A 15886-nucleotide genomic window follows, 5' to 3' on the forward strand; every position below is an offset into this window, starting at 1 on the left:
CTGAAGGACCTGTTTTGTGCTGTAGGTTTTCTATGTTTCTAACTCCCTATGGCTATAAGCTGCACATGCTCACCACTTCTAAAAAAAAAGCTGAAACCTGGAATACATTTATTAGTAGCTTTCATTTATTTGTGCAACCAGAATGAAAATACTTCATCTACTAGTCAATAACAAAGTGTATGATTGTCACATCAAGATTTTATCCAAATGACTGCATGATATCTTGGTTTCTGTACACCAATGTTCTGATATATTTATCAGTGCATTATTCTAGCAAGAAATTCAGGCTTATAACTGGAAAGTAAGTATTTACATTGCTTTGTAGTCAAGATTTGAATCTCCAGATCATTTCAAAAATCAATTTCAAAAATTGACTCCTGATGGCCAAGTGCTGAATGAAAATTCTAACCGTGCTCGATTGGTTTTGCAGCTAAATTACAGGAACAGCTCCTTCCCCTCTGCCATACAACTCCTAAATAGACACTGAACCCATGGATACTACCTCACTTTTTGAAATATTATTTCTGTTTTTGCACTATTTTAAATCTATTCAAAATACATAAACATACTTGCTGTGATTGATTGATTTTTTTTTCCTTTCTATATTATCATGTACCGCTGCTGCTGCTTAGTTAACAAATTCCACGACCCATGCGGGTGATAATACACATGATTCTGATTCTAAGTTGGAAAGTGTATCAAACTTCTGTTATGGGGTGACAATTTTATGTTTAATGAAGTCATCTAATAAGGAAATTGATGTTTCAGATCTTATTTATGGGTCCTGACTAAATTCAGTACCTTCAAACTTACTGATTGAAAATGGTACATCCCTCCATTTCCTTACAATAACCTGAGCATCAGTTTTGATGTTTTGGAGAACAAAACTCTCAATTTTAATTACTGGTAGATCTTTAAATATGTTGAAATTTGCAGTGATGCCCCAGTCATGTCCACAGACCTTGCAGTGCAACTTCTCTCTTTTCTGCATTGAACCAAATCTCTTCGGGTTTCTGTGAGGTTGAGTTTGATAGTGGTTCGAGAAGTTTTTGTCAATAACCACATGATGTGAATCCTGAAAGAAAAACATTTAAGCATCCATTCTAGAATGGTATTTAACCCTCAGTCATCATTACATTTATGGTTATTGAAGACTGCTGTTCATATGTGCATATATAAAATAAACATTCTCTTAATTCCTTTGTGTGAAATATACTATTGACGTATAGGCTTCCATAGGATGAAGAGAACAGTTAAGGAGAAAATACCTGAAACGGATACGGGCTCGTAAATATTCCACTAGCACAGATAAGGCAAACAATATGAAGATTATTCTATAAAATAGCTGTCTGATCATCTACAGAGATTTACTTGTCTGCAAAGCTGGGGATTGCTTGGGTTAATAGTAACTTTGCAATGGCTAAAAAAAGTGAGATTTAAGCGAAGTAGCCATTGTTGGAATTGGCAGGCTTGGACAAGCACAGTGCAGGCTAGAACTTCAGTTTGAGGTATAATAAGTGTTGGCAGGATATTGGTTCAGGCAGTAGAATGCTCCTCCTGTTAGATGTAGAATTTCAGGGTAATGGTCCCCTTGGTGACTACATCTGCTGGAATTACACCCAACTTCAGCTCCTGACTGACAAGGTTAGCAGCTGGAGTTGGAGCTGGGTGCACTCAGGACCATCTGGGAGGCTGAAAAATTCATACGTGATACTTCTACTGAGGTAGTCACACCTACAATACAGTAGATAGGTGGCCACCAGGAGAGGTAAAGGGAGTAAGCAGTCATTGCAGGGTTCCCCTATGGTCATTCACTCATTCCCCTCAACAACAAGTGTACCTATTTGGATACTGCATGGGGATAGGGAGAGATGACCTATCAGGCCACAACAGCAGCAGCCAGCCCAATGGCACTGTGGCCAGTTCTGAGGCTCAGTAGGGAACGGTAGAGTCAGGCAGAGCGATAGTGAAAGGAGACTCGATAGGGGGATGGACAAGTGACTCTGTGGCCGTGAAAGAGAAGTCAGAGTGGTGTGTTGCCTCTCAGATGCTGGGGTCCAGCATGACTCAGAGGGTCTGCATTCGAGAAATGGTGAGCAGCCAGAGGCTGTGGTGCACATTAGCACCAATAACAGTGTTAGAAAAGGGGAAGGGTCCTATGAGATGAGTTTAAGGAGTTAGGGAAGAGGCTGAAGAACAGAACCTCTAGTAATCTCTGGATTACTCCCAGTTCCACGTGCTCATCAGGGCAGGAGTAGCATGAAAGTACAGAAGAATGAGGGGCTGAGAAACCGGTGCAGGGGGCAGGGATTAAGATTTCTGGATCATTGAGATCTTGGGAAAGTACAATGTGTACAAAAAGAATGGGTTACTCCTGAACACAAGGGGGACCAAAAACCTTTCAGGGGTTTGACAGAGCTGTTGGTAAGGGTTTAAACTAAGTGGTCAGGGGGATGGGAACCTGGGTAATAGGGCTGAGGTATTACCCCTCCTGACTTTTGATATACAAGTCGATGCAGTGTGTAGCGACACAGTGAGGAAAGACAGGTAGATGATAGGGCAATTTACAGTCAGTGGGATGAGCTGAACTGTAACATGGGGCAAAATTGAAAGGGTGATGAAAACAGGACCAAAGTTGTTATATTTGAATGTACACAGTATACAGAATAAGGTAGATGATCTTGTAGCTCAGAGATTGGCAGGTATGATGTTCTGGGCATCACTGATTTGCGGCTGAAAGAAGATCATAGTTGGGAACTTATCATCCAAGCATACACCTTGTATCAAAAGGACTGGCAGGTAGGCAGAGGAGATGGGGTGGTGGTAAAAAAAATTACATCAAATCTTTAGAAAGAGATAACATAGGATTGGGAGATTTAGAGTCCTTGTGGGTAGAGTTAATAAACTACAAGGGCAAAAAGAAGGCCACATTGGAATTATATACAGGCCCCTAAACAGTAGCCGTGATGTGGGACATACACTTCAATGGGAAATAGAAAAGACAATGTCACCATTGTCATAAGATTTCAATTATGCAGTTTGATTGGGCAAATCAAGTTGATGCTGGATTCCAAGAGGGAGAATTTGTAGAATGCCTACTAGATGGCTTTCTAGAGCAACTTGTGGTTGACCCTGATAGGAGAAAGGCAATTCTGGAAGGAACCTTAGGAGTCAGTGATCATAATAGAATTGCCCTGCAGTTTGAGAGGGAGAAGGTAAAGCATGATGTATTATTATTACTGGTAAGTAAAAGGAATTATAGAGGCATGAGAGAGGAGCTGGCTAAAATTGACTGGAAGGGATAATAGCAGAACAGAAAAAGCTGGAATTTCTGGGGGCAATTTAGAAGGTGAAGGGTAGATATATTCTAAAGGGAGGGTGAGGTAACCATGGCTGACAAGGGAAGTCAAAGACAGCATAAAAGCAAAAGAGCAAAAATTAGTGGGAATTTAGGGGATTGGGAAGCTTTTAAAAACCAACAGAAGGAAACTAAATTAAGTATAAGGAGAGAAAAGATGAAATATGAAGGTAAGACAACCAGTAATATCAAAGAGGATACCAAAGATTTTTTTCAGAAATATAGAATAAAAGAGAGGTAAGAGAAAATATTGAACCACCAGAAAATGAAGAGGCAGTAATGGAGGACAAAAATGGCAGATGAACTTATTAAGTATTTTGTATTAGTCTTCACTGTGGAAGTCACTAGCAATATGACAGAAATTCAAGCGTGTCGGGCAGAAGTGAGCGTGGTTGCTATTATTAAGGAGAAGCTGCTTGGGAAGCTGAAAGATCCAAAGTTACTTGGACCAGATGGACTACACCCCAGGATTCTGAAATAGGTAGAGCACTTGAAGAGATTGTAGTGGCATTAGTAAATAATCTTTCAAGAATCACTAGATTCTGGAATAGTTCTGGAGGACTGGAAAATTGCAAATGTCATTCCACTCTTTAAGAAGTGAGGGAGGTGCCACACTTGAGGCTACTTAACAAAGTAAGAGCCCGTGGCATTACAGGAATGATACTAGCATGGAATGAGGATTGGCTGACTGGCAGGAGGCAAAGCGTTGGAATGAAGGGGGCCTTTTCTGGTTGGCAGCCAATGACTGGTGGTGTTCAGCAGGGGCTGGTCTTGGGACCATTTCTTTTCACATTATATGTCAACGATTTGGATGACTAAATTGATGAGTTTGTGGCTAAGTTTGCAGACGATGCAAATATGGGTTGAGGGCTGACAGGGAGTCTGCAGAAGGACTTGGATAGACTGGGGGAATGGCAAAGAAGTAGCAGATGGAATACAGTGTAGGGATGTGTGTGATTCATGCTCTTTTGTAGAAGGAATAAAGGCATAGCCTATTTTCTAAGCGGGTAGAAATTTCAAACCTCAAATGTGTGTGCAGGATTCCCTAAAGGTTAACTTGCTGTTGCCTATATTGAGCCAGTCTAGGACCAGAGGAGACAGCCTCACTATCATCTTACTATCGTCTTATGCTCAGAAATTAAATCAATTTGTTGTTTAGGAGGCATGCCAATAAAATTGCAATAGCCTCTAAATTGGCAAGCTTATTAAAAAACTACAAGAGAGCCAGTGTGGAAAAAAGAAAGATAAAAAGCTGAGTAAGTTACTCTTCTGCCCAGAAGAGGGAGATTTGCTATGAAACTAGCTGTGTTACTGTTTAACAAAGAGTTATTGTTGCTACAGTCTATGTCTGTAGTGGAAAAATGCATCCTTCACCGTAAGCAAGCCACTTGGTTCTTCAAGCCTATTTCATCATTCAATTGGATTCTTGTCTTTAAGTTAATCTACCCACTTGGGTTCCTTAAACCTCTTTTAACTGCCTCATCAATTCTGCTGAGAAATAGTTACATGCATCCACAGAGATCAGAGATGTTCCTGATGACCAGATATTGGACCAGATAGATTTTCCACATTGTGATTGACAGGTGCTCACTAGATCCACCAGATTTTCCATATCATTACCAGTCCATCAAATGAGACATGACATTTATGATACTTTGCACACTTAAAAACATAGAAAACCTACAGCACAATACAGGCCCTTTGGCCCACAAAGTTATACCAAAAATGTCCCTACCTTAGAAATTACTAGGCTTACTCATAGCCCTCTATTTTTCTAAGCTCCATGTACCAATCCAAAAATCTGTTAAAAAACTCTATTGTATCCGCCTCCACCACTATTGCCAGCAGCCCATTCCACACACTGACCACTCTCTGTGTAAAAAAACTTACCCTGACATCTTCTCTGTACCCACTCCCCAGCACCTTAAACCTGTGTCCTCCTGTGACAGCCATTTCAGCCCTGGGAAAAAGCCTCTGACTATCCACATGATCAATGCCTCTCATCATCTTATACACCTCTATCAGGTTACCTCTCATCCTCCATCGCTCCAAGGAGAAAAGGCCAAGTTCACTCAACCTGCTTTCATAAGGCATGTTCCCCAATCCAGGCAATAGCCTTGTAAGTCTCCTCTGCACCCTTTCTATGGCTTCCACATCCTTCCTGTAGTGAGGCGACCAGAACTGAGCACAGTACTCCAAGTGGGGTCGGACCAGGGACCTTTATAGCTGCAACATTACCTCTCGGCTCGTAAATTCAATTCCATGATTAATGAAGGCCAATACACTGTATGCCTTCTTAAACACAAAGTCAATCTTCACAGCTGCTTTGAGTGTCCTATGGACTCGGACCCCAAGATCCCTCTGATCCTCCACACTACCACGAGTCTTACCATTAATACTATATTCTGTCATCATTTTTGACCTACCAAGATGAACCACTTTACACTTATCTGGGTTGAACTCCATCTGCCACTTCTCAGGCCAGTTTTGCATCTTATCAATGTCTCACTATAACCTCTGACCGCCCTCCAAAATATCCACAACACCTCCAACCTTTGTGTCATCAGCAAACCTACTGCCTATCCCTGCACTTCCTCATCCAAGTCATTTATAAAAATCACAAAGAGTAGGGATCCCAGAACAGATCCCTGAGGCACACCACTGGTCACTGACCTCCATACATAATATGACCCGTCTACACCACTCTTTGCCTTCTGTGGGCAAGCCAGTTCTGGATCCACGAAGCCATGTCCCCTTGGATCCCATGCCTTCTTACTTTTTCAATAAGCCTTGCATGGGGTACCTTATCAAATGCCTTGCTGAAATCCATATACACTACATCTACTGCTCTTCCTTCATCAATGTGTTTAGTCACATTCTCAAAAAATTCAGTCAGGCTCATAAGGCATGGCCTGCCCTTGACAAAGCCAAGCCGACTCTTCCTAATCATAATATACCTCTCCAAATGTTCATTAATCCTGCCTCTCAGGATCTTCTCCATCAACTTACCAACCACTGGAGTAAGACTCATTGGTCTATAATTTCCTGGGCTATCTCCATTCCTTTTCTTGAATAAAGGAACAACATCTGCAACCCTCCAATCCCCGGGAACCTCTACCTTACGCATTAATGATGGAAAGATTATTGTCAGAGGCTAAGCAATCTCCTCCCTCATCTCCCACAGTAACCTGGGGTACAACTCATCCAGTTCCAGTGACTATCCAACTTGATGCTTTCCAAAAGCTCCAGCACACCCTCTTTCTTAATATCTACATCCTCAAGCTTCTCAGTCTGCTGCAAGTCATCCCTACAATCATCAAGATCCTTTTCCATGGTGAATACTGAAGTATTCATTAAGTACCTCTGCTGTTTCCTCTGGTTCTGTACACACTTTCCCACTGGCACATTTGATGGGTCTTATTTTTTCATGTCCTATCTGATATGTCCATCCCTAACTGAGGAGATGATGGGGCTGCATAATGTTGAGCTACTGCATTCTCGGTGGTGAAGTTACTCCTGTAGTTTGTTATGTGGATGTTCTTGAACCTTGATCTAATGATGGTGAAGGAATGTTTAACTATTTCCAAACCAATGTAGTGAGAGTCTGGGTGGCCAACTGTAAATGGTGCCACTCCCTGTCAGCCAAAATGATAGTCTGGAAGGTGAAACTGAACAAATGTTTTAAATGTGGTTGCACTTAGCATTTTGTAACCTTTACTATTTGAATACGTCAATATTAGTTGTAGATTACTAAATGTGGACTTACTTCAATGGTTCTTATGTCATTGGAATTGCATGCATAATTCTTGCACTTTCCACAAAATAGTTTGTAACTTGCAGCTGGCTTCTCGGTACATTCATTGCTCTTTAATTGCCTCATTTTCTTCTCATCCTCTTGGATGCTGTTTATCTTGGAGGAGAGAATTGAACACTTTAGAATTATATCATTGATAAATTCCAAATTCAAACCTTTAAATATTTTGAGTCACTTCTGATTTATGCCATTACTCCACAGCAGCACCTCTACTTACTTCTATGTTTGCACAGATTTGGCATATCATCTAAAATTTTGACAAACTTCTGTAGATGTGTGGTGCAGAGTATACCAATTGGCTGCATCGTGGTTTGATACAGAAACACTAATGCCTTTGAACGAAAATGTCTACGAAAGGTAGTGGATACAGCCAGTCCATCATTGGTAAAGCCTTCCCTACCATTGAGCACATCTACATGGAGGAAAACACCATTCTTCATCAAGGACCCCCACCATCCAGGTCATACTCTCATCTCACTGCTGCCAATAGGATGAAGGTACAAGAGCCCCAGGACCCACACCAGCAGGTTCAGGAACAGTTATTACCCCTCAACCAGTAGTGTCTTCAACAAGAAGGGATGACCTCACTCATCCCATCACTGAACTGTTCCCACAACCTATGGAGTCACTTTGAAGGACTCTTCATGTTTTCAATATTTATTGTTTATTTATTTATTAATATTATATTTTTGATTTTTCTCTGCTCGAACTGATAAAACTCATTTTTCAATAGCTTGGAACTTCTGAAGTATTCTAGTGGTGTTTACTATTGTGGCTTTCTGAAGGTTTGCATAATTATGCTGTGTGGGCCTGTCTGTTTAATTCTACCATGTAGTGACTTTGGGATGATACCAGTTGTAGATATTAGTATTGGGACAATGTTCCATAGTCTTTCAATTTCCTCATTTAATTCAGCATATTTCTGTTTTTAATTCCATCCATAATACTTAAGTTGAGAAGCTTAAACTCTTCCAGTTCCTAGGACCGAACATCACCAGTAGCCCGTCCTGGTCCAGCCAGGGCAGAAAGATCATCAGTGCCTCCCTTCCTCAGGAGGCTGAAGAAACTTGGCATCTTCCCTTCTTCCTCATAGAAAGCATCCTATCCAGGTGCCTCATAGCCTGGTGAGGCAACTACTCCGTCCACGACTGCAAGAAACTGCAGAGAATTGTCAACATTGTTCATCCAATCACAGAAATCAGTTTCCCCTCCACTAACTCTACCTGTACCTCGTGCTGCCTCGGTAAGGCAGCCAACATAATCAACGACCTCACTCACCCTGGATATTCTCTCTTCTTACCCCTCGCATCAAGGAAAAGACACAGAAGCCTGAAAGCATGTGCCACCAAGCTCAATGGCAGCTGTTGTTCTGCTTTACAGGATCATTCAACAGTCCCCTGGTATGATAAGGTGATTTACCTCACTGTGACCTTGCATTTTATTATCTTCCTGGATTCTGCACTCTGTTCATTTTAACTTGTAAAACACTTTACTACTCCATTTGCCTGAAAAGTGATCGACAAATAAGCTATTGTAATTACTTTTATTTTTTTCTCAGCTCAAGTTGTTGAAGCCTGAGGTACGGGCATAGCCAAGCACTCTCATTTCTCTATTGCTAGGAACTTTTAGACTATTCTAGTGATTTCTAATATTGTGGTTTTCTGGAGATTTACAAAGATATTTCTGTGTAGGCCTAATAGTTTAATGGAGGGCTTCCAACTTTTTTATGTCACGGAACATTACCATTAACCGAGGGGTCTGTGGACCCTAGGTTGGGAACCCCTGGTTTAATGCTATTGTGTAGTGACTTTGGGATGATATCCATTGTAAATATTACTAATGGGGCTATGTATACCCCATTCATGCTCTACAGTCTTTCAACTTCCTATTTTAATTCTGCATATTGCTGCTGTTTTTCACTTACTGATTTCTGTATGTTATGTTGTGTATGTTAAGTGTGAGTAAGTTGTTTTGGTTGTCTATCATGTAACATTATATCTAGATGGTTATTATCTGCCATCTATAATAACTGATCAGCCGTAATATAACTTCTAGGACTCTGACCCTAAAACTGGATCAGGCTTGTAATTATTGTAAGTATGGTTTGTTTTATGAAGTTGTATTTTAAAGCAAGATTTTGGTGAATGATATCTGCCACTTGATTGTGCCTGTGTAAGCAATCAGATTGAGTTAAACTGCTTCAGGATCCTGTGATTTGTTGGTTTGTTTCAAGGTTCTCTTGGCATTTTCTACATTCATCATCTTGAATTTGTTGGTCTTTTACGATATATTTTTGATAATTTTATTATTATCATTTACTTCTTCTCAGCTCAAACTGGCAGAACCTGAGGAATGGGTATAGACAAGCACGCTCATTTCTCGATTGCTAGGAAATTCTGGACTATTCTAGTGGTGTTTAGGATTGTGGCTCTCTGAGGATTTACATAGATATTACTGTGAGCCCTGCTTGTTTAATAGTATTGTATAGTCCCTTTGGAATGATATCAGTTATAGATATTACTATGGGGACAATGAATACCCTGTTCATGTTCCAAAGTCTTTCAACATTAACAGGTTACGCACTGTCCTGACAGTAATATCTACAACTGGGATCAGCCCATTGCTATTATTATTATTAATTTTGTATTTGCACAGTTTGTTGTCTTTTACACATTGGTTGTTTGTCCTGTTGGATACAGTCTGTCATTGATTCTACTTTGATTCTCATATTTACTGTGAATGCCCATAAGAAAATGAATCTCTGGGTTGTATATGGTGATAGATATATAATTTGATAATAAATTTACTTTGAATTTTGAGGTAATTACTTTCAAAATGTTGCTCTGACTACTTGAAACTGGATGGGAAGACTTGTCAGTCAGTATAACTTGATTTTCCATGTTGGAGAGTGGAAGTGGAAAATCTTTATGTGCCTGAGGAATACGCAGACAGGCAGGTGATTATCTGGTGAGTATTAGAATTTGACTTCTAGCTACCATTTGGCCAGAGTTGAAAACTAAAGTGTGCATGATCTTGCTACTTGGGGTATTCTGTGAGCCTCTACATAGAGAGACAGGGGAATAAATCTGCAGAGGAAACTACAGATTTGCATGAACAATAGAACAGTAAAAGAAGTTCTTGTTCTTAACCCAGATAGGATGAGGCATTGGTGGATATGGTGATGGTAAACTAGGTGTATCAAGTGAACAGAGTACCAGTTGTATATTTGGGGAGGAATAACCATGTTTGAAGGTTTAGATTAACAATTGGGAAGATGGAAAGAGTGGAGATTCAGTCAGGGTAAAATGGAAGCAAAAATTTTCAGTAGAACAGCAATGAATATGTGGGTGATTTATAATGAAATGTTTCAGGTACAAGCTAAAGTACATTCCCAGAGGAAAGAATGGAGAGGACAAAGACCAGAACTCCTTGGACACCTTGGATCATAGAATATGAAGAAACACATGATTGTCCACATTATGTTGTCAATTCTTCAGTGAGATCTGAGCTACATACAATAAGCTGAAAGAAGTGCAAGGTAAGACTTGCGAAAGAATGAATATGAGAACAGAATGAAAGTTAGTTCATTAAGGAACCCCAAAAATCATGTGGAGCATGTTGGATCTGACTGTTTGTTCTTAGATTAGGCAGTTTAGTTGTTATTTTCTTTGCAGTTCAACAATTAATTATCTGCTTGTATTTAATATGGTTACTCATATGCAAGTACTGTAACTGCTTACTATGCTCCCTACTGTCGTGGTATGTATATGCAGTTGTTCAGTGTGTTCCCTTGTAGTTATATCGGTATAATCTTGGAGAGTTCTAGAAGTTTCTCTTGGTGCTGCTTTATTTGAATAAGGGGTATTTCATTGGTTGATTCTTATCTACAAATTTGAATGGAATTTTCCTTATCTATGTAGAATAAAAAGATCTGCACCATGAGGCAGTGCCACCTTAGTTCTTTTTGTTTTCTCTCTCTGTGCTTAGCAGATCTCTGTCACTCCCAGTTTCAATTTTATTTTGTTTTATTTATGCTTAATAAAGTTATCGTTAAGTAAAAAAGTTTTATGCCTCTTTCTTGACTTTGAAAGAACCTTCAATAAAACCATCAGACTCCAAAAAGGGCAAGGGATGGAATAGGGACTCAAGGGGCAAAGATATGTACTGGAGGGAAAGCTACTTAATAGGTATTTTGACTGGTTTACTAGGGAAGTGGATACTAACGATGCTGAAGCAGGAGCCAGGAATAGAGATAATAGATTGGATGGAAACTGACAGGCAGGTTATACTGGTGAAGCTGGCTTTGCTTGCTCCAGATGGTTTGCATCCTAGCTTGCTAACGGACATCAAGGTGGAGCTGATGGAATAGTCTGCCATAATCATTCAATTTTCCAATGCAGAGGCTGCTTGATATTTAAAAGTGGGAAAATGTGACGCCTTCATTCATGAAAGGATGTAAAGACATTCCTTGCCACTGTAGGCCTGTCTAGTTAATATTAGAGGTGCTCTAAGTTTAGAAACTACAAAAAAGATTAAAATAAATAGGAGACACTTGGGCAGATTTGAGTGAATTAAAGAGAGTTAAGACATAATTGTAAAGGCAGACTGTGTTTAATGTACACACTAATGAAGGGAATACAATGAATGTTCTTCATGAATTTTAAGAAAGCTTCTGAAGAAGTTCAAAGTAAGTATTTTATCAAAGTACCTAGACGTCACCATATACTACCTTGCGATTGATGCCTCTCCAGGAATTCATAGTAAAAGAGTGAAAATGTGCAAGTGAGAGAGACTGGTGGGAAGAAAGTGTCACTTAAGATCTGTTAACAGAAGTAAAGGTCGTGGAACAGTGCCAGGTTGAATTGAAGAAGAAAGGCTTAACAATTGAAAATAGCTGACAAAAAGAGTTGTTGGGTAGACTGACAGCAGGCAATAGTGTTCCCTAAGGATTACTCACAGAGATGGGTGGCACAGTGGTGCAATTCATACAGTGCCTGCCTCGTAGCCCCAAGTTCAGCCCTAACCTCAGGTGCCATGAGGAAATTTGCTTGTACTCCCTATGATTGCAGTTTTTCTTTGAGTGCTCCATTTTATGCCCACATTCCACATACAGTGTATGTGGGTTGCTAGATGAATTATCTATTGAAAATTTCCCTTCATGTGAATGAGTCATAAAATCAGGGGAAAATCAATGGGTAAATGAAGAGAATAAAGATTTGTCTAAATGGATGTTTGCTGTTAGCATGGACAAGTGGCCCACATCCCAGGTGTATGATTCTAAAATTAAATGAATTGGACATTACTCTGAATTTAAAAGGCTCAATATTTGCTGATGCTGCCACAGGATGAGAATGATCCTGATTGATAAGCGACAGAACCTGGGCCTCTGTACCACCTTCTGCAATTGGATCCTTGACTTCCTAATCGGAAGACCACAATCTGCGTAGATTGGTGACAATGTCTCCTATTTGCTAACAATCAACACTGGTGCACCTCAGGGGTGTGTGCTTAGCCCACTGCTCTACTCTCTCTACACCCATGACTGTGTGGCTAGGCACCGCTCAAATGCCCTCTATAAATTTGCTGATGATACAATCATTGTTGGTAGAATCTCAGATGGAGACTACGGGGTGAAATTGAGCAAGGTATACCAACCAGTGGAGTGGTATTGCAGCAACAACCTTGCACTCAATGTCAGTAAGATGAAAGAGCTGATTGTGGACTTTAGGAAGGGTAAGACGAGGGACACATACCAGTCCTCATAGAGGGATCAGAAGTGAAGAGAGCGAGCAGTTTCATGTTCCTGGGTGTCAAGATCTCTGAGGACCTAACCTGGTCCCAACATATCGATACAACTATAAAGAAGGCAAGACAATGACTATATTTCATTAGGAGCTTTAAGAGATTTGGTATGTCAACAAAAACACTCAAAAACTTCTACAGATGTACCTTGGAGAGCATTCTGACAGGCTGCATTACAGTCTGGTATGGGAGTGGGGGGAGGGGCTACTGCATAGGACCGAGAGAAGCTGCAGAGGGTTGTAAATTTAGTTGGTTCCATCTTGGGTACTAGCCTACAAAGTACTCAGGATATCCTCAAGGAGTGGTATCTCAGAAAAGCAAGACATCCAGCACCCAGGGCATGCCCTTTTCTCACTGTTACCATCAGGTAGGAGGTACAGAACATAAACATAAGACATAAGAGATAGGAGCAGGAGTAGGCCAATTGGCCCCTCAAGCCTGCTCCGCCATTCAACAAGATCATGGCTGATCCAATCTTAACTCTAGTTATCACCGAATCCCACAAGGCAACAGTGCGAACCAACAGGGCACTATGCTGCCCATTTTATTTTATTATTCATCTAGCCCAAACCCATGTGATCACCCGGGGAAAAAAAAACGATTTGCCAATTGAGGAGAAAATATCTGGAAAATTCCTCTCCGACCCATCCAGGCTATCGAAAACTGGTCCAGGAGATCACATGGCTGATCTAAACCTAGCCTCATGTCCACTTACCTGCTCGCTCACCGTATCCCCTAATGCCATTTTTATCCAGGAAAATGTCTATCTCCGTTTTGAATTTATTGAGTGTAGTAGCTTCCACAGCTCTCTGGGGCAGTAAATTCCACAGCCCCACTACCCTTTGAGTGAAGAAATTTCTCCTCATCTCAGTCCTGGAATGGCATCCTCTTATTTTAAGATTATGCCCCCTAGTCCTAGTTTCACCCATCATTGGGAACATTCTCCCCGCATCCACCCGATCAAGCCCCTTCACAATCTTATATGTTTCAATAAGATCGCCTCTCATTCTTCGGAACTCCAATGAGTAGAGTCCCAATCTACCTAACCTCTCATCATACATCAACCCACCCATCCCCGGAATTAACCTAGTGAACCTTCTCTGCACTGCCTCGAGAGCCAGTATGTCCTTTCTTAAATATGGACACCAGAACTGCACGCAGTACTCCAGGTGTGGTCTCACCAATACCTGGTACAACTGCAGTAAGACCTCCCTGTTCTTATACTCCATCCCCCTAGCAATAAAAGCCAGCATTCCATTGGCCTTCTTGACCACCTGCTGCACTTGCATACTAACTTTTTGTGTTTCCTGCACCAGGACCCCCAGATCCCTTTGCACAGAAGCACTTTCCAGTTTCTCTCCATTTAGATAATAACTTGCTCTATTATTTTTCCTGCCAAAGTGCAAGACCTCACACCTGTCAGTATTATATTTCATCTGCCAAATGTCTGCCCAATCACTCAGCCTATCTATGTCCCCCTGCAGGGTTTCAATGTCCTCCACACTCATTACACTCCCTCCCATCTTTGTTTCATCAGCAAACTTCGATACGTTACACTTAGTCCCTTTCTCCAAATCATTAATATAGATTGTAAAGAGTTGGGGTCCCAACACCGACCCCTGCGGAACACCACTAGTCACCAACTGCCAGTCTGAGAATAAACCATTTATGCCAACTCTCTGTTTTCTGTTAGAAAGCCAATCCTCCACCCATGCCAGAATATTATTCCCAATCCCATGATTTTTTACTTTAAGTAATAATCTTTGGTGTGGCACCTTGTCAAATGCCTTTTGGAAGTCCAAATACACCACATCCACTGGTTCCCCTTTATCTACCCTATATGTTATGTCCTCAAAGAACTCCAACAAATTTGTCAAACATGACTTCCCTTTTGTAAAGCCATGCTGACTTTGTCCTATTAAGCTATGTTTATCCAAATGCCCTGTTACTGTTTCCTTAATTATCGATTCCAACATTTTGCCAACCACAGATGTTAGGCTAACTGGCCTATAATTCCCAGCCTTCTGTCTATTGCCCTTTTTAAATAAAGGAGTTACATTTGCATTTTTCCAATCTGCCGGGGACCATTGCCGAGTCCAGCGAGTTTTGAAAAATTATCACTAATGCATCCACAATCCCGACCGCCACTTCCCTTAAGACCCTAGGATGCAAGCCATCCGGTCCAGGGGATTTATCCACCTTCAGTCCCATTAATTTATCAAGTACCATTTCCTTGGTGATTTGAATCGTAGTTAGCTTCTCTCCCCCTAGAGCCCCCTGTTTATCCAGTGTTGGGATATTTTGAGTAAATATTTGTTCAGCGTTTCCGCCATCTCCATGTCCCCTACCATTAATTAAGCCTGAAGGCACACACTCAGTGATTCAGGAACAGCTTCTTCCCCTCTGCCGTCTGAGTCATAAATGGATATTGAACCCATGAACACTACCTCATTTTTCTAATATATATTTGTTTTGCATGATATTTAATCTATTCAATATACATGTACTGTAATCTATTTTTTTTCTTCTATATCATGTATTGCATTGGATTTCTGCTGCTAAGTTAACAAATTTCATGACACATGGCGGTAACAATAAACCTGATTCTGATACCACTCAAATGCAATGGGTTGCAGGCTAACAAAATGGGTAATGTTTAATTAACTGTGGATACCAGGTCCCCCCAATGACTTTTCCCCTTTATCATTGCAATGCATCCATCTGCATTTTCTAGAAGATCTCATCTGCTACTGCATCTAATCTAGCCGATGCCGTAACCCAAGTTGTTTTTAGTTGTTCAGCTTCCACGCCTTCCTAGTAATCCTTTAAGTTTAAACATTTTCTCTTACTTTAACTACGTATAAAATTCAATCATATTATGGGTGCTGCTGCTTAACAATGAACTAATCGTG

The 15886-nt window shown here is 40.7% G+C and overlaps 1 protein-coding gene across 3 annotated transcripts in view; it reads right to left on the bottom strand.

The window, feature by feature from the left end:
• Window positions 1–103: 103 nt before the first annotated feature.
• rigi (RNA sensor RIG-I) overlaps window positions 104–15886 on the bottom strand; it is a 72719-nt gene continuing 56936 nt past the window's right edge. For 2 of the 3 annotated variants that reach the window (XM_059974808.1, XM_059974807.1), the window contains 2 exons: window positions 7125–7268; window positions 104–1075 (listed from right to left, as the gene is read on the bottom strand). In XM_059974808.1, coding sequence (XP_059830791.1) covers window positions 776–1075; window positions 7125–7268 — 444 coding nt within the window. In that variant the 3' untranslated portion in view covers window positions 104–775. The other variant, XR_009513146.1, reaches the window with a different exon arrangement.

This window comes from Hypanus sabinus, chromosome 7 (genome assembly GCF_030144855.1).
Source record: "Hypanus sabinus isolate sHypSab1 chromosome 7, sHypSab1.hap1, whole genome shotgun sequence".
NCBI classification, from domain to species: Eukaryota; Metazoa; Chordata; class Chondrichthyes; order Myliobatiformes; family Dasyatidae; genus Hypanus; species Hypanus sabinus.